At 39.9% G+C, this 24,331-nt stretch overlaps 1 protein-coding gene across 5 annotated transcripts in view; it reads left to right on the forward strand.

The window, feature by feature from the left end:
* Window positions 1-24,331, forward strand: part of ASPM (assembly factor for spindle microtubules) — an 80,745-nt gene that overhangs the window by 14,661 nt on the left and 41,753 nt on the right. For all 5 annotated transcript variants that reach the window (XM_081495293.1, XM_081495296.1, XM_081495297.1 and 2 more), the window contains exons 5-17: window positions 748-894; window positions 2,643-2,888; window positions 3,166-3,233; window positions 5,483-5,624; window positions 7,088-7,218; window positions 8,012-8,187; window positions 10,986-11,131; window positions 11,219-11,304; window positions 11,734-11,955; window positions 13,768-13,975; window positions 14,080-14,222; window positions 14,342-14,470; window positions 17,660-17,854. In XM_081495293.1, coding sequence (XP_081351419.1) covers window positions 748-894; window positions 2,643-2,888; window positions 3,166-3,233; window positions 5,483-5,624; window positions 7,088-7,218; window positions 8,012-8,187; window positions 10,986-11,131; window positions 11,219-11,304; window positions 11,734-11,955; window positions 13,768-13,975; window positions 14,080-14,222; window positions 14,342-14,470; window positions 17,660-17,854 — 2,039 coding nt within the window. The remainder of the gene's footprint in view (window positions 1-747; window positions 895-2,642; window positions 2,889-3,165; window positions 3,234-5,482; window positions 5,625-7,087; window positions 7,219-8,011; window positions 8,188-10,985; window positions 11,132-11,218; window positions 11,305-11,733; window positions 11,956-13,767; window positions 13,976-14,079; window positions 14,223-14,341; window positions 14,471-17,659; window positions 17,855-24,331) is intronic.

Consider the following 24,331-nt stretch of genomic DNA (forward strand, 5'->3'; position numbering starts at 1 on the left):
GCAAATGAGTTGATTTTTTTTTCAACGGAATAAAAGCCTTGAAGAATTGTTAAAGTATGTATCCCAATAACAATTAGGATATTTTCTCAGAGTTCAGTGAAGTTGACTCACTTTTCTTGGGACTTTTAAATAACCAGGAGGTCCTGCCGGACTTTTTCTCTTTTACGTTTGCTACATTTTATACCCTAAAATGGGCTTCCCTGGTAGCTCAACTGGTAACAAATCTGCCTATAATGTAGGAGACCCCAGTTCGACTCCTGGGTTGGGAAGAACCCCTGGAGAAGGGATAGCTTATCCACTCTGGTATTCTTGGGGTTCCCCGGTGACTCAAACGGTAAAGAATCCACCTGAAATGCAGGAGACCTGGATTTGACCCCTGGGTTGGGAAGATCTCCTGGAGGAGGGCAACCCACTCCAGTATTCTTGCCTGGAGAATTCTATGGACAGAGGAGTCTGGCAGGCAACAGTCCATGGAGTTGCAAAGAGTCGGACACAGCTGAGTGACTAAGCACAGCATAGCACGCCCAAACTGCTTCCAGCTGTCTCTAGAAAGAAGTAGGAAAGCAAACATTGTTCAGTGTCTTAAAGGTGCGTTTTACTGTAACGCAGATTCAGTCTGCATTAACAGTGAGACATGGCTGCCTAGAAACCCAGTCCAGTCTTAGCTGCTGACAGTAGTCTATTGCTATAGATTATATAATAATTTAAAGGAAAATTTCTGATAGCTTAACCTAATTGCATTCCTAGGTATACCTAGACACCCAATGCCGTTTGCTGCGAAAAACATGTTTTATGATGAACGCTGGAAGGAGAAGCAGGAGCAGGGCTTCACTTGGTGGCTAAATTTTATATTAACTCCTGACGACTTCACTGTAAAAACAAATATTTCTGAAGGTAAACATGAAGTTAATGTTTAAATTAGATAATACTTTCGTTTTAACAGGTAGTTTTTAACATGATTTTTTCATTCTTTAGTTGTACAGATTTATTGGGCTTCCCTGGTGGCTCAGATGGTAAAGTTTGCCTGTAATGTGGGAGACCTGGGTTCAACCCCTGGGTCAGGAAGATCCCCTCAAGAAGGGAATGGCAACCCCACTCCAGTATTCTTGCCTGGAAAATCCCATGGACAGAGGAGCCTGGCGGGCTACTGTCCATAGGGTCGCAGAGTCAGGCACGACTGAGCAACTTCACTTTCACGAGTGTATCATAGTGTAGTTAGCGGCACAGCACACTGGGTCATTAACACAAATGCTCATTCTTGTGCAGGTGAGAGAATTTTGTGCTGAAAGCACTGAACTTCTTTTTGCTTCTCTTCTTGCTCATCAGCCAGTGTGATTTCCAGCCTTTCCAGTGAATGGGTTTTATAGTAACACAGTTTCAGTCTGCATTAACAGTGAGACATGGCTGCCTAGAAACCCAGTCCAGTCTTAGCTACATCAATAAAGTGAAATGTCCTGCTGGATCATTTCGTCTTGTGTGGCCTGTTAGGGATATTGTCTCTACTGGACCCTGTTTAAGATGTTTGTGGCCAAGTATATAATGATGAGGGATCTGAAAACCAGTAGAAATGGGAAATTTTTAAAATATTTCAGGGTAGCTCTGGAAAAGAGAAAAACTCAAAGTATAGAATGTGATGGAAACATAGTGTCCTTCAAATATTTAAAGGGTTTTCTCCTGAGAGAAGGAAGATTCACTTGGGCTACTCTCCCATAGAAGTTACAGAGATCAGTTCAACTCCTGATAAGGAAAACCCCCTTTAAAATATTTAACTTGCCCAGACATCACACAGGCTGACTTTAAGGGGGACGATTTCCCTGTTGTTGTAGTGTTTCAGCAGACGCTGGTCTGCATTTGTTAGAGAAGTGTGTATAAGAATTCTACCTTTGATTAGGTACTTTTCTTTTTCTCCAAAAGTAAACAAAACATGATTTTTAGTTCTTTCCTCGAAAGAAGATGTGCTCTATGAAAATTCAAATTGCATTTCAAAATTTGACTTTAACAAATCACATTCTTTTTTTTACCTTTATTGATTTATTTTTAAATATTATTTATATTTCTCTTTGAAATAGAGAAATTTAACTTTTTTTAAATGTAGTCAAGCATATTGACTTTTTACCTTTTTTATATTTTCCATTACTTTTATTATTATTCTTTTTTAATTTATTTTTAAAATTGAAAGATAATTGCTTTTAGTATTGTGTTGGCTCCTGTCATACATCAGCATGAATCAGCCATGGATATATGTATGTCCCCTGCCTCTTATAGTCCCTCCCAACAAATCCCATCCTTTAGAAGCTTATCTTTCGATAAAGTGTATGGAAGCAGAGAAGCCAGCCAGGAGGCTCTCTCATGAGTCTGGGTTAGAGGAGATCACATTGGAACCTAGACGACAGTGGTTATGAGAAATGGTTAGATTTGGGACACAGTCTGCAGGTACAGTCAACTGGTTGCGACCATAGGACAGCCTAAGCTTCTGAGTGAACGATGACACCTTCGCTTTGAGGTGGGAAGGAGAGGAGCAGGCAGGAAGGCATAAGGAATAGATTCTGTCTTGGCCACCTTCAGCTGTGTTTATTGCTGGATTTTAAAGTGTATGCATGTATTGTTTAACCAAAACCGTCCTTTCTTTCATTTTGACCCAGTAAATGCTTCCACTCTTCTTCTGGGAGTAGAGAGTCAACGTAAAGTAAGTGTCCCAAAAGCTCCTACCAAGGACGAGGCGTCTCTCAGAGCTTACACCGCTCGGTGCAGGATGAACCGGTTACGTCGTGCCGCATGCCGCTTATTTACTTCTGAAAAAATGGTTAAGGCTATGAAAAAGCTTGAAATTGAAATTGAAGCTCGGCGCTTAATTGTTCGGAAAGATAGGCACCTCTGGAAAGATGTGGGTAAGAAGATTATAGAAATCTTGAGATTAGTTCTTTAAAAACACTCTAGAAATTTTTTGTTTCAGAGTCAAATATATACGTGGTTTCACTTTGCTGCCTAAAATTTCACAAACTTAAACAAGATCATGTACATATATAAAACAGTGGAAGTATACTTTAACATATTTCATATATGTGATGTTCCTTTTTGGTCTCTGATTTCTCTCCATGAAATTGTATTCACTGTCTCTTATTTGATTAGTGATCTGAGCTTACTTGCATTTCATATGTGTTTCAGGAGAACGGCAGAAAGTCCTGAACTGGCTATTGTCATATAATCCTTTGTGGCTACGAATCGGCCTAGAGGTAAGTACACCTTCCAGTTTTTGGAAAAAGATACTTTTTTTTATATATATATACTTTTAGTAGATTCTTTAATAAAATGATGGTTTCAGTTATCAAATTATTTGGTTATTTAATTAACCTCTCAGTATGAAATTTAAGGTCCCTTCATAAATGCTCATTAGATTAATAGACCCTGTCATTCTATATTACTGCCATTGTGTTACATAGCAGTTTTCCCACTAGTTTCTTATATATATAAAATTTGATACCAGATGTAATAACAAGTATAGTTAACTCCTTTCTGAGCATTTACCAATGACAATACTAGGTTGTTTAAAATACATTAAATACATTTTCTAATTTAGATCTCTATAAAATCCAGCGAGCTATTTATTGTTATTCCAACTTCACTGACAAAACAGAAGCTGAGATGGTAAGTGACCTACCAAATGCCGATGAAGGGCCAGGATTGGAATCCATGCCAGTCTGAAGCCACCAGAAACATTTAGATGGAACACTACTCGTGAAAACATCAAAATTTGAGTTTTTCACATGGTGTATGATTCAATAATATTTAGAATGATAAAACTAACTGAATTAGAAGGCCACTAGAAGTTGACCGTTAAAAATATTCTTTTTCCAACCCTCAGTGTTTCCATTTCCTTCAGTCTTTTACTGGTGAACTCTTGTATCTTATTTAGGCTTTTTACCTTTGTCATGTGGGATATCCCATTCTTCCATTTTTTTCCTAAGTTTTTCAATAGAAAAATCTTTTGTACTAAAAAGGAATCTTTATAATAATCTGGCTATTTATAAAAAAATTGAGGTGTTGAGAGAATGAATGATAATCCCACTATGGTCACTCAACTAGATAGTAAACTTGTTAAGATTTCTTACTTTAATTCTTATTTCAATTGATTTGAAACTCAACTTCTCATTTCTTTCAATGAAAAATTAATCAGAAAATTACATATCAACTGGCTCTGCTTCAAATATCAAAGAGCACCAGAACCTCAATTAAAGTAGGAGCTGTCCAGGGCTTCCCTGGAGGCACGGATGGTAAAGTAGGACCTGTCTATTTGGGGCACAGCTCTTTTGTGGCAGACGTAGGAGAGTTAGAAACACGCAGTGCCTTTTAAAAGTTCCTCTCAGATGTAGTGTGCATCACTGCATCCATAGCTCTACTCAAGGGCATCATCTGTCCAGACACAGATGAGGCAGAAATATTTATTCTTTCACAAGAGATACACTAAATCTATGCCATTTGATGGGAAAGGGGACTTCTAAAGGGAAGGGAGGAATGAATAATTATAAACAATGCATTCTACCATCACACCTTAGAATTCTGTTAGGGGGCATGACCTTTCAGGATCTTAAGAAAGCATCACATGCCAAAAAAATAAGTAAATAAAGATAAAATGTCTCTATTTTGGCAGATATTAGTATTTTTTATGCTCTTCTCTAGTTTTATCAATGTAAAGTTATAAAATGCAATTTGATATTTTTAGTTTTTTCTAATTGCTTTAAAAATCATTAACAATCACACTGATGTTAAATTAATGACGTATTTTAATCCTTGATTATATACAGATCTGAACATCCCAAGTTATTGTCTTAGATGGTTTACAGATGGTTTTCTGTCTGTTAACTACTAAAGCATTTAGAATTATGTAGGTGTCTGTTGCACCTTCACGATGCACTTGCAGGACGTGCATTCGTGTGAGCTAAGTCGCTTCAGTCGTGTCCGACTCTCTGTGACTCTGTGGACTGCAGCCCGCCAGGCTCCTCTGTCCATGGGATTCTCCAGGCAAGAATACTGGAGTGGGTTGCCATGCCCTCCTCTGGGGGATCTTCCTGACCAGGGATCAAACCTGAGTCTCCCATGTCTCCTGCATTGGCAGGTGGGTTCTTTACCACTAGCGCCACCTAGGAAGCCCACTAGCAGGACAGTTATCATTAAATTTGAACAAGAGGCCTACATTTGATAGTTCTTAAAAAATTATAATATAAATATTACATGTCATTTAATATTTAAGAACTTATCTTAGTCCTGAACTTTTGTCTCTTCTTCACTATGAAACGTACCATATGAACTAAAAATTGCAGAAAACATACATGTTCAGCCCAAAGAGTCTGGGCGAACATCCCTGTCTCTCCCAAAGGATTCAGAACCTCGCAGATCCTAGACCATCGTCATCTGTCCCTCCCCTCTGCATCCCTGTGCCCCTTAGGACAGCACAGTCCTGACGTGGGCTTGGATTTCTTTTCAGACGATATACGGAGAACTCGTGCCTCTGGAAGACAACAGTGACGTCACGGGGCTGGCGATGTTCATTCTGAACCGCCTGCTCTGGAATCCTGACATCGCAGCCGAGTACAGGCACCCGAGTGTCCCTCACCTGTACAGAGACGGTGGGTGGCCCTGCCTCCGCCGTGTGCTCTCCATGCGGTGTGTAGAGGGCATCATTCCTGTCATCATTCCTGTCTCTGTTCCGACGTCACCTTCCAGAGAGACCACTGTAAAAGGCCTCTCTGTCCTCTGCTGTCTCACTCTGTGACCCCCGCCATTCGCCCTCTTTCCGCTCATCGTTATTTGTGCCTGTCGTCTCTCCTCTGCCCCTCACAAGGGGGCCCCAAGCCCTGTCTGTTCCTGGTGGCCACTTGCTCCGCGTTAGCATTCTTAGCCCCTGCGTCCGGGCAGGTGCTCATTAGGCAGTTGTCGTGTGAGGCTCACTCAGTCTCTTGCTGTGTCTGTGCCCATCTCTTCCATGAACTGGAAACAGTAGATAGTGCCTGCCCCTAGGGCCATTGTGAGCCTTAAATGAGTCTGTCCGTAAAGCCTACGGAAGACACGCACTGCGCTCCTTGTGCTGATGACCGCTGTTCGTTCTAGCAGATGGTAACTATCCTACTTTTACATAAAGCTTGTCTTTTTTTTTTTTAATTGAGGTATAGTTGATTTAAAATGTTATTTAAGTTTCAGCTGTTCAGCATAATGATGCATACTTTTGAAAGGCTGTACTCCATTTATAGCTTTTATAAAATATTGGCTATGTTCCCTGTGTGGTACAACATGTCCTTGTAGCAAGCTACCTCTATCTTGCCCCCACCTCCCCTCTCCTCGCTGGTAACCGCTAGTTTGTTTTCTGTATCTGCAAGTCTGTTTCTTTTTTGTCATATTCACTAGTTTGCTTTATTTTTTACATTCCACATATAAGTGATACCATGCAGTATTTATCTTTCTTTCTCTGACTTATTTCTCTAAGCATAATGCCCTTCAGGTCCATTCATGTTACTGCAAATGGCAGAATTTCATTCTCTTTTATGGCTGAGTAGTATTCTATTACACATATGCACATACACACATATATACATATGTATACACCATATCTTCTTTATCCATTCTTCTGTCGATGGACACTTACATTGCTTCCATATCTTGGGTATCGTAAATAATGCTGCTATGAACATTAGGGTGTATGTATCTTTTTGACTTAGCATTTTCATTTTCTTTGAATATATACCCAGCAGTGTAATTGCTGGATTACATGGTACTTCTCTTTTTAGTGTTTTGAGTCATCTCCATACTGTTTTCCATAGTTGCTACACCAATTGACGTCCCCCTCACCCCACAAAAAAAAACCCAGAAAAAAAAGGTAAATATAAGGAATTTTATAGACTTACAAAGAATTCCAAGATAATTTGACTCTAAAGTATAGGACACATCTCAAGAATCCTTAGCAGGAATATGTAGACCAAAAGCATAACAGAATAAATAAATATAGAAAAATATTTCAGCACCCCCTCCCAAGGAAAGAAAACCAAACTTGTCTTGCATAGATAAACATGCTATGCCTTTTTGTACTTTATTTCAGGTCATGAAGAAGCTTTGTCTAAGTTTACATTGAAAAAGCTATTATTGTTGGTTTGTTTCCTTGATTATGCTAAAATGTCTAGACTTATTGATCATGATCCTTGTCTCTTCTGTAAAGATGCCGAGTTCAAGGTATAGTTTTCATCTTATATTTTTTATTTCACATATAAGACTTTTGTCTGTTTTTATTGTGTATTTCTCCTCAGAAAAAGTGATTTTCCCAAAGAACAGTAGTCTGACCCTTTGCAACCCCATGGACTATATATATATATATATATAGTCCATGGAATTCTCCAGGCTAGAATACTGGAGTGGGTAGCCTTTCCCTTCTCCAGGGGACCTTCCCAACCCAGGGATCAAACCCAGGTCTCCCGCATTGCAGGCGAATTCTTTACCAGCTGAGCCGCAAGGGAAGCCCAATAGTTTTCATCTTATATTTTATATTTCACATATAAGACTTTTGTCTGTTTTTATTGTATATTTTCTCCTCAGAAAAAGTGATTTTCCCATAGAACAGTACCCTGGAGTAGAACAGAAATACCTGCCCAGAAATTCTAACCCTGCCTAGCTTGTTGGTTGATATTTCACCAGTGTATCACCCTGTTCTTAGCTTTGCTTTGAGAGAATGTAACTATGCTTCTGAGGAATTAACTTGGGAGAAAATTTCTTTCCTAATTTAGCATGCTATCAAATTAATTCTAATTTTTAGAGTGTATTACTATTTATGAGCCCTTTCTTAAAAGGTCTTAAATTGGACATATTGGAAATATATGAGGTTTGCATTGTTACCACATGAAACTGTCTTTTTATACTACTATTAATTTTACTTTATTTCTATATGCGCAGAATGATTTGAAAAATTTGTTTTTATTATAAACAGAATGATGATACTGGACTATAATACCTTCTGCTTGTTTCTCCATAGGCCAGTAAAGAAATCCTTCTGGCTTTTTCACGAGATTTCCTAGGCGGTGAAGGTGACCTTTCCCGTCACCTGAGCTTACTGGGATTTCCTGTGACCCACATCCAGATGCCTTTCGATGAATTTGATTTTGCTGTTAAGAATCTTGCTGTAGACTTGCAGTGTGGGGTGCGTCTCGTGTGAGTATAAGATATAGAATTATATCTCTCCCTAGAATAGACTTAAATTTTCTGGAAGACACTTTTTTTTCTATACATACACAATCCCTCTTGCTCCTTTATGTAATGGGATAAATCTAGGGTTTAAAAAAGTTGGGGTAAGTTCAGGAAAATGGTGTGAATTTTAGGCCAAGACACCTTGTCCTCTATCCACATTTTTCCTTGCTGGCAGGTGATGAGGTCTGAGTAGGAACCACTGATGCCCCAGAATAGGAGTTGGGAAAAGCAAGGGGCTAATTAAACTATCAGACATTTAAACAGCACTTTATCTGCAGTGGTTTCATGACTTCTACATCATTTGAGACCAGTTTTTGTTGTGTTAACCATGTTGCACATGTAAGGATGCAGCCCTGAAATTAAATTCCAAAGATGCTTGCTCCTTGGAAGGAAAGCTATGACAAACCTAGACAGTGTATTAAAAAGCAGAGACATCACTTTGCCAACAAAGGTCCATATAGTCAAAGCTATGGATTTTCCAGTAGTCATGTATGGATGTGAGATTTGGACCATAAAGAAGGCTGAGCACTGAAGAACTGATGCTTTCAGATTTTGGTGCTGGAGAAGACTCTTGAGAGTCCCTTGGACAGTAAGGAGATCAAAGCAGTCAATCCTAAAGGAAATCAACCCTGAATATTCATTGGAAGGACCCACACTGAAGCCGAAGTTCCAATACTTTGGCCACCTGATGCGAAGAGCTGACTCGCTGGAAAAGACCCTGATGCTGGGAAAGACTGAGGGCACCATGAGTCGTTGCTGCCATCCAACCATCTCATTCTCTGTGTGAGATGGCATCACTGACTCAATGGACTTGAGTTTAAGCAAACTCCAGGAGATGGTGAATGACAGGGAATCCTGGCGTGCTGCAGTCCATGAGGTCACAAAGAGTCAGACACGACTTCGTGACTGAACAACAACACGTGAGGAGAAGTGAGATGCAGACGTGGCGTGGTTTGCCCAGATTTTACATGGCAGTGGTAGTGGGCATTGGCTCACGACATCCAGACTCATGTCACACGCATTTCCTCACTAACACTAGAGTCCTAGGCATTGGCTTTGATGTGACAACTGTGAGTCACCACTGCCTGCTGTGGAAGGAACGGCCTTTCTGTGCCTTGGGTGGCTTCTTTGCAATATGTGACTTGAAGGCATCCATCTTGTTTCTAAGAAACTCTCTAATTTATATTATGTCTGACATTTGTGAGGAAGTTATCCCTGTATCTTTGTGAATCCCCGGTTCTTCACAAATAGCATACATGGGACTTCCTCTGGTAGTTTAGTGGTTAAGAATTCGCCTTGCAGTGCAAGGGATGCAGGTTCGATCCCTGGTCGGGGAACTGAGATCCTACGTGCCTTGGAGCAGAGAAGACCCAGCACAGCAAAACAAGTAAGCAAACAATAACAGCACACATGTCTCTGGTTGCCTTCTAAATTAAATTTCCATGAACGTTCTTTTCTTTTCCGATCATATATTCTCATGACAAAGTAATAGTCTTGAACTTTATGTAGCTTCCTCTCTTAATTTCTATATAGGCTGGAGCATTTGCTGAGAATGTTCTCCACACTATTTTTATGCTTAATTTTAATTTGTTCATTTCATAAATCCAAACCAGCACATCTGTTTTCTGGCCAATAGCAATTCACGATTTGAAACTTTTTCCAGTGTCTAGGAGGAGCAGTGGTTGGCTTCATGTTCAGTGTAATTTTTTGATGATGTAAGAAATTTTTTGTTCCTTTATAGGCGCTGCTAAGGACTTCCCAATGTTGGGTGTTGATGCTTTGTCATTGTTAGGAACTCGCACTGGTTAAGAGACTCAACCTTGCTTGACAAGCTTCTGTTTTCTTCAGTGTCCCCAGAATGAGCATAGGTCTTGGAGGTCATTTGAGGTCACTTAGGAACGGTTAATCCACTGATGCTGTAGCTGACGGTCAGTCGGTCAGTCTAGTGTTGCAGAAATGCTTCAGACGTTGATTGAGGGGTTGGCCTACACTGATCTTACGTTGCTTCCTAAACTTCAGAAATTATGGTTCTGTAAACAAGTCTGCCAAATTTTAACCAGATACAGTCATTAGTTGGGCTCGATTTTTCTGTGGAAATAGTGATTTTTGTCTAGTGTAAAACACTAGATGATATTAGGAGTTCGAATTTAAACTGTGGTGTCAATGATTTTTTATGGTAAGCACTCAAACATTTTTGCTTTACCTGGTATAAAGGTAAGAGAATGGCTTGGGAAACTGCAAAAAGTGTGGTTTAGTTCTGATCTTAGTCCTGTCATTACTAGTTGCAAGATCATGGGAAATTTATTTTACTTTTCTGGGCTTTGGTTTCTTCATCTGCCAAAGATGGGATAATAATTGCCCGACTGTGGAAGATGCCATGGACAAAATAAGAAAGAAAGGACTGAAATAAGAAAAGAAAGCGCTTACTTGATGTGAAGAATACTGGAATTCTTCAGTCAACGTCCGTTTTCCTTTCTTTTCCCCACATAACCTTGTTCTCCTGTTTCTGTGTGCATTTGTGTGTGTGCATCTTATTTTCCGTTCTTACATTCTGTTCGTAGACCTTAACCCCCAGGTTTAAATGAGAAATAGCTCTGTTTACTTAACTATGGAGTAACAGTTTTGAGATAACGTTTTGGGATCTTTCTAACCTAAAACTCTTTAACTCTGGAAGATTGATATGGGTGATTATTTAAATGAGGCTAGTTTTTCCTGCATGTTTTTATCTTAACAATTTCGTCTGGCAATCCCTTCATTGTTAGGCGAACTATGGAACTTCTCACGCAAAACTGGAATCTCTCAAAGAAACTCAGAATTCCTGCAATAAGTCGTCTTCAAAAGATGCACAATGTTGACATCGTTCTTGAAATTCTTAAATCACGAGGAATTCAGTTGAATGATGAGCATGGTAAAAACCAAGTAACGATAAAAGTTTTCTTCTCACTGAAAATCAAGTTGTACGTACTTTGTGCTAACAGACTCTTTCCGTTTGCAGGAAATGCAATCCTGTCTAAGGATATTGTGGACAGACACAGAGAAAAAACCCTGGCGCTGCTTTGGAAGATAGCGTTGGCTTTTCAGGTATTGTACATTTGGTACATTTTGTACTTTTTGTCAGTTTTCAATATTGATTTATAAAAGTCTTTTGTGTGAAATAAAGGCCAGCAGTAGTAGCTGTTACTAGCTAGACGTATTCTGTCCCAGGAACTGCACTAAGGGCTTTATGCACTCTCCAATCTAACCTTCACAGCGCCCCCAGCAGGCCACTATTGTCATGTCTGTACAGGGGAGGAGACGAGAGCTAAGGGTTCCCACTGATCAGACACAGACGAGATGGGATCCCTGACTTAGGTGAACACAGATCCCATGAGCTCAAGCACTTACACGTTCCATGACTTCCTTGTAGACTGTGTTTGCCTTAAAAAAATATTGATAGGAGCAGACTTGAACTTTTGTGGGTCAAAAATAATGTATGAAAAGTATGATATTTATCCTCTTTTTGTATTCCAGGTGGATATTTCCCTTAATTTAGATCAGTTAAAGGAAGAAATTGACTTTTTAAAAAACACACAGAGTATGAAGGGAAGAGTGTCTGCACTGTCATGCCGCCCTGATGCTGTTGTCAGTAAAAGAAGGGACGAAAGGCACAGCGGCCCCTTTGAACAGTACAGTGAAAGCGTAAAGCTACTGATGGATTGGGTAAATGCTGTCTGTGGCTTCTATAATAAGAAAGTAAGTTCTGTGTTTTTCTTTTAGCCTAATTTCTTTAAGCAAATTTTGGTTAAAATCAAATAAACAGTGCATGAAATATTTTCTTTAATTTCTTTAATGTAATATAAGGTAGTAGAATTTTATTACTCTATAGATATTATTTATACAAATATTTTTACATGATGTATTTTATATATGTATATATTAATATATAAACACATAACAATTATATAACTATAATGATACAGCTTATTGTACAGATTTATTATATGATAATACAGATGCTAATATAATTTATATTATAAACAATATGGTGTTAATACCAATTAAAAATTATAATAATGATGATGATGAATTTCCTTTTTTCTTTTTTTTCTTATTGGTGTATAATTGCTTTATAGTGTGCTCATTCCTGCCATACAGCAAAGCGAGTCAGTTATGTACCCCCTCCTAGTTAATATGTACAAGCAAACTTTTCCTGTAATGAATAAGGGTGCCGTCACATACCTAGTTTCATCAAATCTGTCACCAATCGTGTAATGCGTGATTATTTTATGTCTCACTGGGGAAAAAAAGTGCCCTAAGTTGGTAGTCTCAAAAGAAGATGCTTCCATAGAACTGGGGCGCCAATGATCATACCCTTATTACAAAGTGAAGTCGCTCAGTTGAGTCTTTGCAACCCCATGGACTGCAGCCCGCCAGGCTCTTCGGTCCATGGGATTGTCCAGGAAAGAATACTGGAGTGGGTTGCCATTTCCTTCTCCAGGAGATCTTCCTGATCCAGGGATCAAACCCAGGTCTCCCACACTGTAGACAGACTCTTTACTGTCTGAGCCACCAGGGAAACGCTTATTACAAAGGTGAATGCAAATAAACCCACCATGCACAAAAGGACATAGAGAACTTTGCCCCACTGAGTAGAGAGGGAGGAAATAGTCTGAGTCGTGTCTTTTATAATCATTTGTTAGATTGATCCTGCATTGCTATATGAAATGTATGTTTAAGTATAAATACATGAAAATAAATGGTCCTGATGCACGTGAATAACATATCCTGTAAGGAATGTAAAACAGAAGAACTGTCAGATATATGATCGTCTATGTTTTAAGTAAGTACTAGAGAGCCCCAAAGACCCTAGTACTGCAGTACTGTGTCCCCTGCCTTTCTCTTGACTCCAGTCCCTTGGCTCTCCTAGGCCCGTAGACACAGCACTCCATTCACTGCCTGTCTTCACACAGCATTTTCCCTACGTATCTTGTCTCTGTGTCTCTCTCCCTTTCTTATAAGGGCACTAGTCATATCAGATTAAAACCTCATCTTACTCTAGTGTGATCCCATCTTAACTGGTTAAATCTGCAGTGACCCTATGTCCAAACAAGGTCACATCCTGAGAGTCTGGGAAGGACATGAATTTTTGATGAACGCTATCCAGCCCTGCACAATAATATAATATTTTAGAGGTGAGAATTTGGCCGTAAATGTGGTAGTAGACAGTATGACTTCCCAGGTGGCCCAGTAGTAAAGAATCTGCCTGCCAATTCAGGAGACGCGGAATTGATCCCTGGGTCAAGAAGATCCCCAGGAGAAGGCAATGGCAACGCACTCCAGTATTCTTGCCTTGGAAATTCCATGGACATAGGAACCTGGAAGGCTACAATCCATGTGTTCACAAAGTGTCAGATACACCTGAGCATACACGTGGTATTATACTAGGTGCTACTATAAATTAGCGTGCTAATCCTGTCTATTAAAAGGAAATATGGACTGTAAAACTGTCAGTATCTGTATTCTTACCTAAATACAGTCCATTCTTTTTCTGATATTTCTCATCAGGTGGAGAATTTCACAGTGTCTTTCTCGGACGGCCGGGTATTGTGTTACCTGATCCACCACTACCATCCTTGCTATGTTCCTTTTGATGCCATCTGTCAGCGAACCACCCAGACTGTGGAGTGCACACACACTGGCTCCGTGGTGCTGAATTCATCATCTGAATCTGACGGAAGTTTTCTGGATTTGTCTCTTAAATCACCTGATCAGGGTTAGTCCCTTTTACTGAATTTACTTCTCCAGTGTTTTCATTGGCCTGTCTGATTTCTGGCCATCGCAGTCTAATCTGATCTCTCTGTTTTACTTGCATTGCAGAAAATACTTCAGAACTATACAAAGAACTCCTAGAAAACGAAAAGGAAAATTTTCAGTTGGTTAGATCTGCAGCTAGAGACCTTGGTGGAATACCTGCCATGATCCATCACTCAGATATGTCAAACACAATCCCTGATGAGAAGGTAAAGTAAAAGTTCCTTAACAGTAATAATTCTTAGTTATCAGAGTCTCGGATGATAGGGCGTTTCATGCTCTTTGTCTCACAGAAACTTCCATCTCCATCTGTTATGTTCTCTCTTAGGTGGTGATTACCTATTTGTCATTTCTTTGTGCGAGGCTTTTGGATCTTCGTAAAGAAACGAGAGCCGCTCGACTTATACAAACAACTTGGAGACAATATAAGCTAAGAAAAGACCTAAAACACTGTGAGGTACTCCTCAAAAATGAAGCATGTGTGTGCTCAGCCACTCAGTCGTGTCCACCTCTTTGAGACCCCAATGGACTGTAGCCCACCAGGCTCCTCTGTCCATGGGATTTCCCAAACAGGAATACTGCAGTGGGTTGCTATTCCCTCCTCCAGGGGATCTTCCCAACCCAGGTTCCAAACCACATCTCTCATATCTCCTGCATTGGCAGGTGGATTCTTTACCACTGAGGCACCTGGGAAGCCCAGTCAATAATGAAATACTATAATGTAAATTATTCATAAAATATCAGCTGAATGAGTCTTGATATCGTTTTTACATTTTACTGACATAGGAAATTACCAAGGTAATTTTCATGATTGTGTGTGTTTTGAGTAGGGGATGATATTTCTCCCTAATCTCCAATGTTTCCTTCATTGGATCTTTTTTCCAGGCTTTGTCCTCCCTTTCACTCTGCTCCAGGGGACATGGAATAACTTATGCACATTGTGAATTTGTGAAAAGTAAACTGGGGTTGTCTGACTCATCTCTTCCCTCCTTCCTCTTGAACTCTGACGTGTCTCCAGGAAACAGAAGCTTTCCTTTCATTTTTCATGCTGTGCTCTGGGAGGCTTGCCCTCAATCAGTGCCTCTCTGGTCTGGGTGTCACCTGCCTGATTCTGCAGTTTGATTAGCCAAGCTCATTCTGTCTGCCGTGAAACTGTCTTCCAGGTTATCCTTTGTTAGTTTAAAAGTGGCATTTTGGGTTCCATCGCTTAATTTCTCAGAACATTTAGGACCTGAGTACAGGGAGACGGGTTGTCCCTCTGTGCCCCTGATAGTATGAATTTTGCATTAACATAAAATAAGTGTTTTTTGGAGTTTGGAAAAAATGTCATTTTTAACAATATTAGAAATGGTCTCCTTGGTCAAACTGAATAAACTATTTTAATCCTCTACTCTTTTCACTAATAATGCTGTATTTATTCAGAGAAAGCAAAAGAAGCATTCACGTTTAAAAAATCTTAGCAGGTATTTCAGAAATATATTTCACCCAGGATTGCTCCTTAGTTCTGAATTACGATGTATTTATGATAAAGTTCTTAGTACCTGTAAAGTGGCTAAATTTTGGCGATTCATATCATACCATTTATCCTCTTGCACCGTTTCAGACCTTGTTGTCGTTGTTCAGTTGCTTAGTCCCTTCTGACTTTGCGACCCCATGAGCTGCAGCACACCAGGCCTCCCTGTCCTTCACTATCTCCTGGAGCTTGCTCACACTCATATCCACTGAGCTGATGATGCCATCCAGCCATCTTGTCCTCTGTCTCCCCCTTCCCTGCCCTCAGTCTTTCCCAGCACCAGGGTCTTTCCCATGAGTGGGCTCTTCACATGTGGTGGCCAGACTCAGAGCAGCAATGTGACCCTTCCCTGGTTGCGTTCTCATGCTGTGTGCTGTCCGGTTGCAGTTAAATACCAATCAGCATCAGCTAATCACCAATCACCAATCAGCTAATCTCTGTGCCAAGCCCACCCTCGCACAGGGCACTGTCCCACGCAGCAACACCAAGGGTCATCTGACAGCCCGTAAGTTGTTCCGTTCCACCAGAGGAATAATTTATACTCCCGTTTCTAATTCAAGTGAAGTGAAGTAATAAATCTAGCCTTAAAGAGCAGCAAAGTAATTAGGAGCACGAACTCTGGAGCCAGACTGCCTACGTCAAATCCTGGCTGGCTGACCCCTGGACGGCTGGCTGTCTACTTGACCTCCCTGCCCGGGTTTCCTCACGGCCATGGGGGTAGGGCCGGTTCATCTGTTCTCATGGTTGTTGTGAGGTTGGATGGCTCATTCTCGCAGTGTTTAGAATCATGCCTGATACCTGGCATTTAACCTGTTACTATTCACTGTAATTCACTGTTAGAAGTAGAGATGTGCAGGGCGCTGGCCTCTGGAGCTCCCGAGGCAGCCAGCTCCTCCTCGGACACTGACACTGCAGGCAGTCCTGACACCACGTGTCACAGCCCTGAGCTCTGTCCTCTCGAGCCTCTATACTTAAAGCCACAGTGTATTCTGGCGGTAAAAGAGGATATTTTGCCTCTTTTTCTCTTTTTTGTGAATTCCTTTCTTCAAATTGCAGCAAAACACTTCCAGGACTTCCCTGGTGGTCCAGCGGTTAAAACTCCTAGTTTCCAATACAGGAGGTGTGGGTTCAATCCCTGGTCGGGGAACTAAGATCCCACATGCTGTGAGGTGTGGCCAAATAAGTAAATACACATTAATAATAAATAAACACAGTACATCCAATTTTAAAAAAAACAAAAACCAATACTTTCTTATACTGTAAAGCATTTTGTTTATTTGAGTCTCTTTTTCCTTTCTTTTTTCTCCTACTTTTTTGTTCAGTCGCTCAGTCGTGTCTGACTCTTTGCCACCCCATGGATTGCAGCATGTTAGGCTTCGCTGTCCTTCAACTATGCCTGAGTTTGCTCAGACTCATGTCTAGACTCATGATACCATCCAACCTTCTCATCCTCTGTTGTCCCCTTCTCGTCCTGCCCTCAATCTTTCCCAGCATCAGGGTCTTTTCTAATGAGTCAGCTCTTTGCATCAGGTGGCCAAAGTATTGGAGCTTCAGCTCAGCATCAGTCCTTCCAATGAATATTCAGGATTGATTTCCTTGAGGATCGACTGGTTTGATCTCCTTGCTCACCAAGGGACTCTTAAGAGTCTTCTCCAGCACCACAATTTGAAAGCATCAATTCTTTGGCGCTCAGCCTTAATTATAGTCCAACTCTCATATCTGAACATGACTACTGGAAAAACTACAGCTTTGACTATATTGCCCTTTGTTGGCAAACCCTTTCCCAAAAATCAAGCATGAGTTCACTCCACCATAGTCTGAGAAACTGTTATTGTTGCTGAGTTGCTCAGTTGTCACTGACTCTTGTGACCCTGTGGACTGCAGCCCTCCAGGCTCCTCTGCCCATGGGATTTCCCAGGCTAGAATTCCGGAGTGGGTTGGCATTTCCTCCTCTAGGGGATCTTCTTGACCCAGGGACCAAACCCAGATCTCCTGTGTCTCCTGCATTGGCAGGCAGAGTCTTTACCACTGAACCACCTGGGAAGCCCAGTCTGACTTCTTACAAATAATACCTTAGGGTATCAAGTGATTGTTTAATTCACATTTGCCTTCTTTTTTTTTTTTTTCTTTTAGGAGAGAGACAAAGCTGCAAGAATTATTCAATCAGCTATAATCAATTTTCTCACTAAACAACGATTTAAAAAAAAGGTTAGCGCAGCACTGGTCATTCAGAAATATTGGCGAAGAATCTTAGCAAAGAGAAAACTATTAATGTTGAAAAAGGAAAAACTAGAAAAAGTTCACAGTAAATCAGCATCTATTATTCAGGTATGTTATTCTGAATTTTTAGATTTAAAAAGGTTTAATGACATTTTTAAGAGAGTAAAATATGATAAAGTTTCAAATTAAATTTTAGGCCTCTATATTTTATCTAGCACTTTAACAAATATTTGGTATCTCCCCACTACATGTAAAACTCTTGGCTATGTTCAACATGAAGATCAAACAAATCGAAGCACCTACTTTGCTCTGACAGAGGGAGCAGTTTAATTCTGCACCCCATGCTGTCTTGTTTGTTTTGCATTTTATTGTTGTTGTTCAGTTGCTCAGTCATGTCTGACTCTTTGAGACCCCATGGACTGCAGCACACCAGGCTTCCCTGTCCTCCACTCTCTCCTGAAGTTAGTGCAAATTCATGTCCACTGAGTCAGTGATCCAATAATCTCATCCCTTGTCGCCCCCTTCTTCTCTTGTCATCAATCTTCCCCAGCGTATGATATCCTACAATTTATTCATCTGTTCTATTGCTGATGGATATCTGGGTTTCTGGTTTGGAGCTGTATAACCAAAGGTTTCATGAACGTGCCTTTTGGTGTGAAATATATACACTCTGTTTAGTGCATACCTACGTACAGTTGTTTGCCTTAAGGCATATGTGTTTCAGTTTTAGTAGATACTGACAAGGAGTTTTCTAAGGTGGTTATAGGACCACCCGCTGTTTAAAATACTTAGAGTTTATCTCTTTAATTTCAGTAATTCTGGTCAGTGTGTGGTGGTATCTCAGAATAGCTTTAATTTGCATTTTGTTGATAATGAGTGACATTGAACACCTCTTCATATTGAAAATCTTTTGTGGGGTGTTTTTTCAAGGATATTTTTTTTCCATTTTTTATTTTGACTGTTTGCCTTCTTGTGGATTTGTGTGAGATCTTTACATATTCTGGTTATTGGTCCTTGATGGATATGTATGTTGTATATATCTTCTCCCAGACCATTATTTATAGTTTTATATCTTTCCAGTGAAAATTCTTAATTTTCTTCTGTGGTTAGTGGGTTGTGTCTTGTTTTTTGTTTTTTTTGAACCATTTGAGGAGTACTTGTTTGTAACTACTAAGACCTTGAAGATATTCTCCTACACTATATTCTATTCTGAAAGCATTAATGTGTTGTCTTTCACATTTAGATCTCTGTTGAAATTAATTCCTGCATATGATCTGTGCTAGGGACCATTTTTCTTTTTGTATGTATGGATGGCCATCGTTTCAGTGACAGTTTACTGAAACGGCCACACTCGCCTCACTGCTGTACTTTGGGTAGTGCACATCAAGTCTTCTTTCTGCTGCCCATTGCAGCACGCAGGATCTTAGCCCCCCAACAAACAGAACCCTCGTCCCCTGCAGTGGAAGCCAGTGTCCTGACGGCTGCACTGCCAGGGAATTCCCCTAGCAAGGATTGTGACACATATCGTTCTGTTTCTAGAATTTTTTCTATCTCACTGTTCTTTTTGTCTACCATCAAGCCATATACTCCAGCTTTACAAGAAATCTGAACGTCTGGTAGACAAACACGTCTATTGTTTTCTTTAAGAAGTTTTTAGCTATCCTAAGTCCTCTGCATTTTCTTACAAATTTTGAATCTGAAGTTTAAAAAATATCAGAATTTGAGTTTTAACTGAATGTCAGTTTAGTTAGAACTGATATCTTTAGCTACTGAACATGGTATTAATAAATACCTATTTATTCAGGCCTTCTTTAAAAGCCTCCTAAAATGGTTTTATTATCTGGTGCAAGAAGTCTTAAATACCTCTACCTGTTCTTAGATATAGTATCTATTTTTTAAAATTTAAATTTAATAAATTTTAACTTTATGCAGATCAAAATTAAAATTTTAATTTTCAAATTATTAATAACACTCAGTACAATGTGCATGTCTTTTTTGGTGTGTGGTTACACAAATTTAAACAGACACACAGGTTGTGAACAGTCCATCTCCCAGAAGAACTTTTGCATTCCATTTCTCTGTGGTCCCTTCTTCCTCCACACCCAGGCACCAAGCTCTGTTCACTATTACTGTAGATTTGCATTTTTAAAAATATCACATAATGGAGCCTTACAATAGGTAAGCTTTTGAGACTGGCTCTTTTTCTCTCTGCAGGAGGCCTTTGAGCCTCATCCACGTTGTTGCATATATCAGTGGTTTATTCTCCTCCATTGCTGAGTAGTATTCCTTTGTATGGATGTGCCGCAGTTTGATTATATATTAATCTGTTGAAGGATATTTGCACTGTTTCCAGTTTTAGGTGATTTCATTCCATTAGGGTAAATATCTAGGAGTGGGATTGCTGGGTCATTTGGTAAGTATATGTTTACCTTTATAGTTCAGTTGAGTTGCTCAGTTGTGTCCAACTCTTTGCAACCCCATGGACTGCAGCACGCCAGGCCTCCCTGTCCATCACCAAATCCCAGAGTTTACTCAGAGCCATGTCCATTGAGTCAGTGAAAACCATCTCATCCTCTGTTGTCCCCCTCTCCTCCCACCTTCAATCTTTCCTAGCATCAGGGTTTTTCCAATGAGTCAGTTCTTCACATCAGGTGGCCACAGTATTGGAGTTTCAGCTTCAGCATCAGTCCTTACAATGAGTATTCAGGACTGATTTCCTTTAGGATTGACTGGTTGGATCTCCTTGCAGTCCAAGGGACTCTCAAGAGTCTTCTCCAGCACTACGGTTCAAAAGCATCAATTCTTCGGGGCTCAGCTTTCTTTATCGTTCAACTTTCACATCCATACATGACCACTGGAAAAACCATAGCTTAGACATCGCCAAACCGTCTGTATGGGATCAGATGAAATAAGACTAGCTTGTTCCATTTTGCACGCCCACCCCCAGTGTGTGAGTGTTCTAATTGCTCCACATCCTCAGCAACGCTGACCACTTGCTTTTCACCCATTCTGATAAGTGTGTAGTGGTGTCTTGGTTTTAATTTGCATTTTCTCAAAGGCTATGTATATGTTTTCAAATGCTTAATTGCCTTTCAGTCATCTTCTTTATGAAGTGTGTTGAAATCTTTTGACCATTTTTATAATTGAGTGCTAATCTTATTGAGTTTTGAGATTTCTTTCTGTATACTGGATACAAGTTCTTTGTCAGTGATTGGTCTGTAACTGTTTTACAGAAAAAGTTGGTCCTTGGCCTTGGTGAATGTTCTGTGTACTTGAAAAGAACGTGTATTCTGTTGTTGGGTGCAGTGTTCTATAAATGTCAGTTAGGTCGATAGTTCATTTTTGTCCTTACTGATGTTCTGTTTATTTATTCTTGTGCCAAGAGAGTGGTATTTAAGTCTCCAACATAATTGTGAATATTGTCTTTCCTTCTTCAGTTTTATCTACATGTATTTGCAGATGTTTTGTTAGGTGTGTACATTTGGAATTGCTCTGTCCTCTAGATGAGTTGAATTTTTTATTATTGTGTATTGTTCCTTTCTATCCCTCATAATTTTCTTTGTTCTAAAGTCCACTTTGCATGTTCTTACTATAACCACACCAGCTTTCACTTGATTATCATTTGCAGGGTATATTTTTTTTCCCTTATTTTACTTATTAGTTACTTAAATCATTATATATGGCTTAAAGTCTTGATAGCATATAGTTTTTATGTTTTGAAAATCTCTGTCTTTTAATTGGTAATTTAGGCCATTTATATTTCAGATATTTATCAATATGTTTGGGCTTTGGTCTGTCATTTTATCATTTATTTTCTGAATGTTAGCTTTCTTTCACTCTTTTCTTTCCCATTTCCTGTCTCTTCAGTTATTTGAATACTTTTTAGTGTTTCATTTTGTTTTTCTTTTTTCTTTTTAATTATTACTTTATCCCTTTGTACAGGGATTTGTTTGGGAGATTTTTTTGTGTTTTTTGTCTTTTTGTTTGTGGTGGTGTTTTTGGCTTTTTTCTTTGTTTTGTTTTTTGGTTGGTATAGGCATTTCAGTACAAAAACTTTTATTTTACTTAGAATCAGTACTTTATCACTTTAAATGGAATGTAGAAAACTTAATCACAGTCTAGATCCCTTTGCTCCCTTCCTTCACTTTTATGTTTTGGCAGTTTTATTTACTAAACTTACATACAACTGAAACCACATCAGGCAATATTATAATTTTTGCTTTCAATCATAATAAAGTTTTAAGGAGTACATGAGAATCATATTCTACTAGTGCACATTTTATCATTTCTGTTGCTTTGCTTTCTTTTTTCATGGTATAGTGTTTGCAATTTATGAACCAACAATGATACATTATAATTAACTGAAGTCCTTAGTTTCCAAAGGTTTCACTGTTTATTTAGTATAGTTATGTGTTTGACAAAAATCCTACCCTGAAAATCCTCTCTGCTTTACATATTCATCTCTTACCCTTCCTCAAAGTCTTTGGCAACCACTGATGTTTTTACTGTGTCTCTACTTTTGCTTTTTCCAGGATGTCCTATAGTTTGAATTCAGAGATATATGGCCTTTTCAGATAGATTCTCTCACTTCACAAATACACATTTAATTTTAAATAGCCTTTTCCTGCCTCAGTAGCTTATTTCTTTTTATCACTGAATGCTACTGCCAATGCTAAGTCGCTTCAGTCGTGTCCGACTCTGTGCGACCCCATAGACGGCAGCCCACCAGGCTCCGCCGTCCCTGGGATTCTCCAGGCAAGAATACTAGAGTGGGTTGCCATTTCCTTCTCCAGTGCATGAAAGGGAAAAGTGAAAGTGAAGTCGCTCAGTCATGTCCGACTCCTAGCGACCCCATGGGTCTGCAGCCTACCAGGCTCCTCCGTCCATGGGATTTTCCAGGGAAGAGTACTGGAGTGGGGTGCCATTGCCTTCTCCGTATCACTGAATGACATTCCATTTTATAGATGTATGACGGTTGTTTATCCATTTGCCTATTGAAGGATGTATTTGTTGAGACAATTTTTTCCCCATTCATTTTGTTTTCCTTTCTCGTTCCACATTGATAATTTGCATTGATCTTCAGGTTCATTGACTCTTTCTTCCGTCATCTCCATTCCACTATTAATCCATCCCAGTGAGGTTTTGTTGTTGTTGTTTTGGTTATTGTGTTTTGTGGTTCTGATAGTCCCATTTGGTTCTTAGTTGTATCTTTGATTTTTTTTATCTGAGACTTTTAATCCTTCCATTAGTTCCCACCCCATCTTAGCAATATTTGGAGTGTTTTGGACAGAAGAATCGTCTTACAGCTAGAGCTGACTGTCCAGAGCTTGATGACCAGCAGCCAGGATCTGCTCAAGAATTCACAGCTTGCATATTGCTGGGATAATTACAGGGTTAGGGAACAGGGGGTGCTGGGAAGGAAGCAGATGGCAAATGGCTTCTTACTCCTCAAGTCTTTCCAGAATTACACTTTTTAACCATGTAACTATAATTCCTAAATTTTATTCTTAATGAAAATACTGACTCAGGAAGTGATCTGGCTCGCTTATTTCTCAAAACTCTTTGTTGACATTTGTTGTTGTTCAGTTGCTAAGTTATGCCTGATTCTTTGTGATCCCAGGGACTGCAGCATGCTAAGCTTCCCTGTCCTTCACTATCTCCCAGAGTTTGCTCAAACTCCTGTCCATTGAGTCAGTGATGCTATCTCACCGTCTCATCCTCTGCTGCTCCCTTCTCCTTCCCAGCATCAGTCTTCTCCAGTGAGTCAGCTCTTTGCATCAGGTGGCCAAAGTATTGGAGCTTCAGCTTTGCATCAGTCCTTCCAATAAATATTCAAGGTTGATTTTGAGAATTAACTGATTTGATCTCCTTGCTGTCCAAGGGACTCTTATTAAGAGTTTTCTCCAGCACTATAATTTGAAAGCATCAATTCTTTGGCTCTTAGCCTTCTTTATGGTCCAACTCTTACATCTGTACATGACTACTGGAAAAACCATAGCTTTGACTGTAGGGACCATGTATGGTCCATTACCATACATGAAATTAAAAGATGCTTATTCCTTGGAAGGAAGGTTATGACCAACCTAGACAGCATATTTAAAAGCAGAAACATCACTTTGCCAACAAAGGTCCGTCTAGTCAAGGCTATGGTTTTTCCAGTGGTCATGTATGGATGTGAGAGTTGGACGGTGAAGAAAGCTGAGAGCCAAAGAATTGATGCTTTTCAACTGTGGTGTTGGAGAAGACTCTTGAGAGTCCCTTGGACTGCAAGGAGATCCAACCAGTCCATCCTAAAGGAGATCAGTCCTGGGTGTTCACTGGAAGGACTGATGTTGAAGCTGAAACTCCAATACTTTGGCCACTTCATGCGAAGAGTTGACTCATTGGAAAAGATCCTGATGCTGAGAAGGATTGGGGGCAGGAGGAGAAGGGGACGACAGAGGATGAGATGGTTGGATGGCATCACTGACTCAATGGACATGGATTTGGGTAAACTCCGGGAGTTGGTGATGGACAAGGAGGCCGGGTGTGCTGCGATTCATGGGGTCGCAAAGAGTCGGACATGACTGAGTGACTGAACCGAAC

The sequence above is a fragment of the Giraffa tippelskirchi genome, chromosome 5, assembly GCF_054371585.1.
Source record: "Giraffa tippelskirchi isolate mGirTip1 chromosome 5, T2T-mGirTip1v1.2.pri, whole genome shotgun sequence".
NCBI lineage: Eukaryota > Metazoa > Chordata > Mammalia > Artiodactyla > Giraffidae > Giraffa > Giraffa tippelskirchi.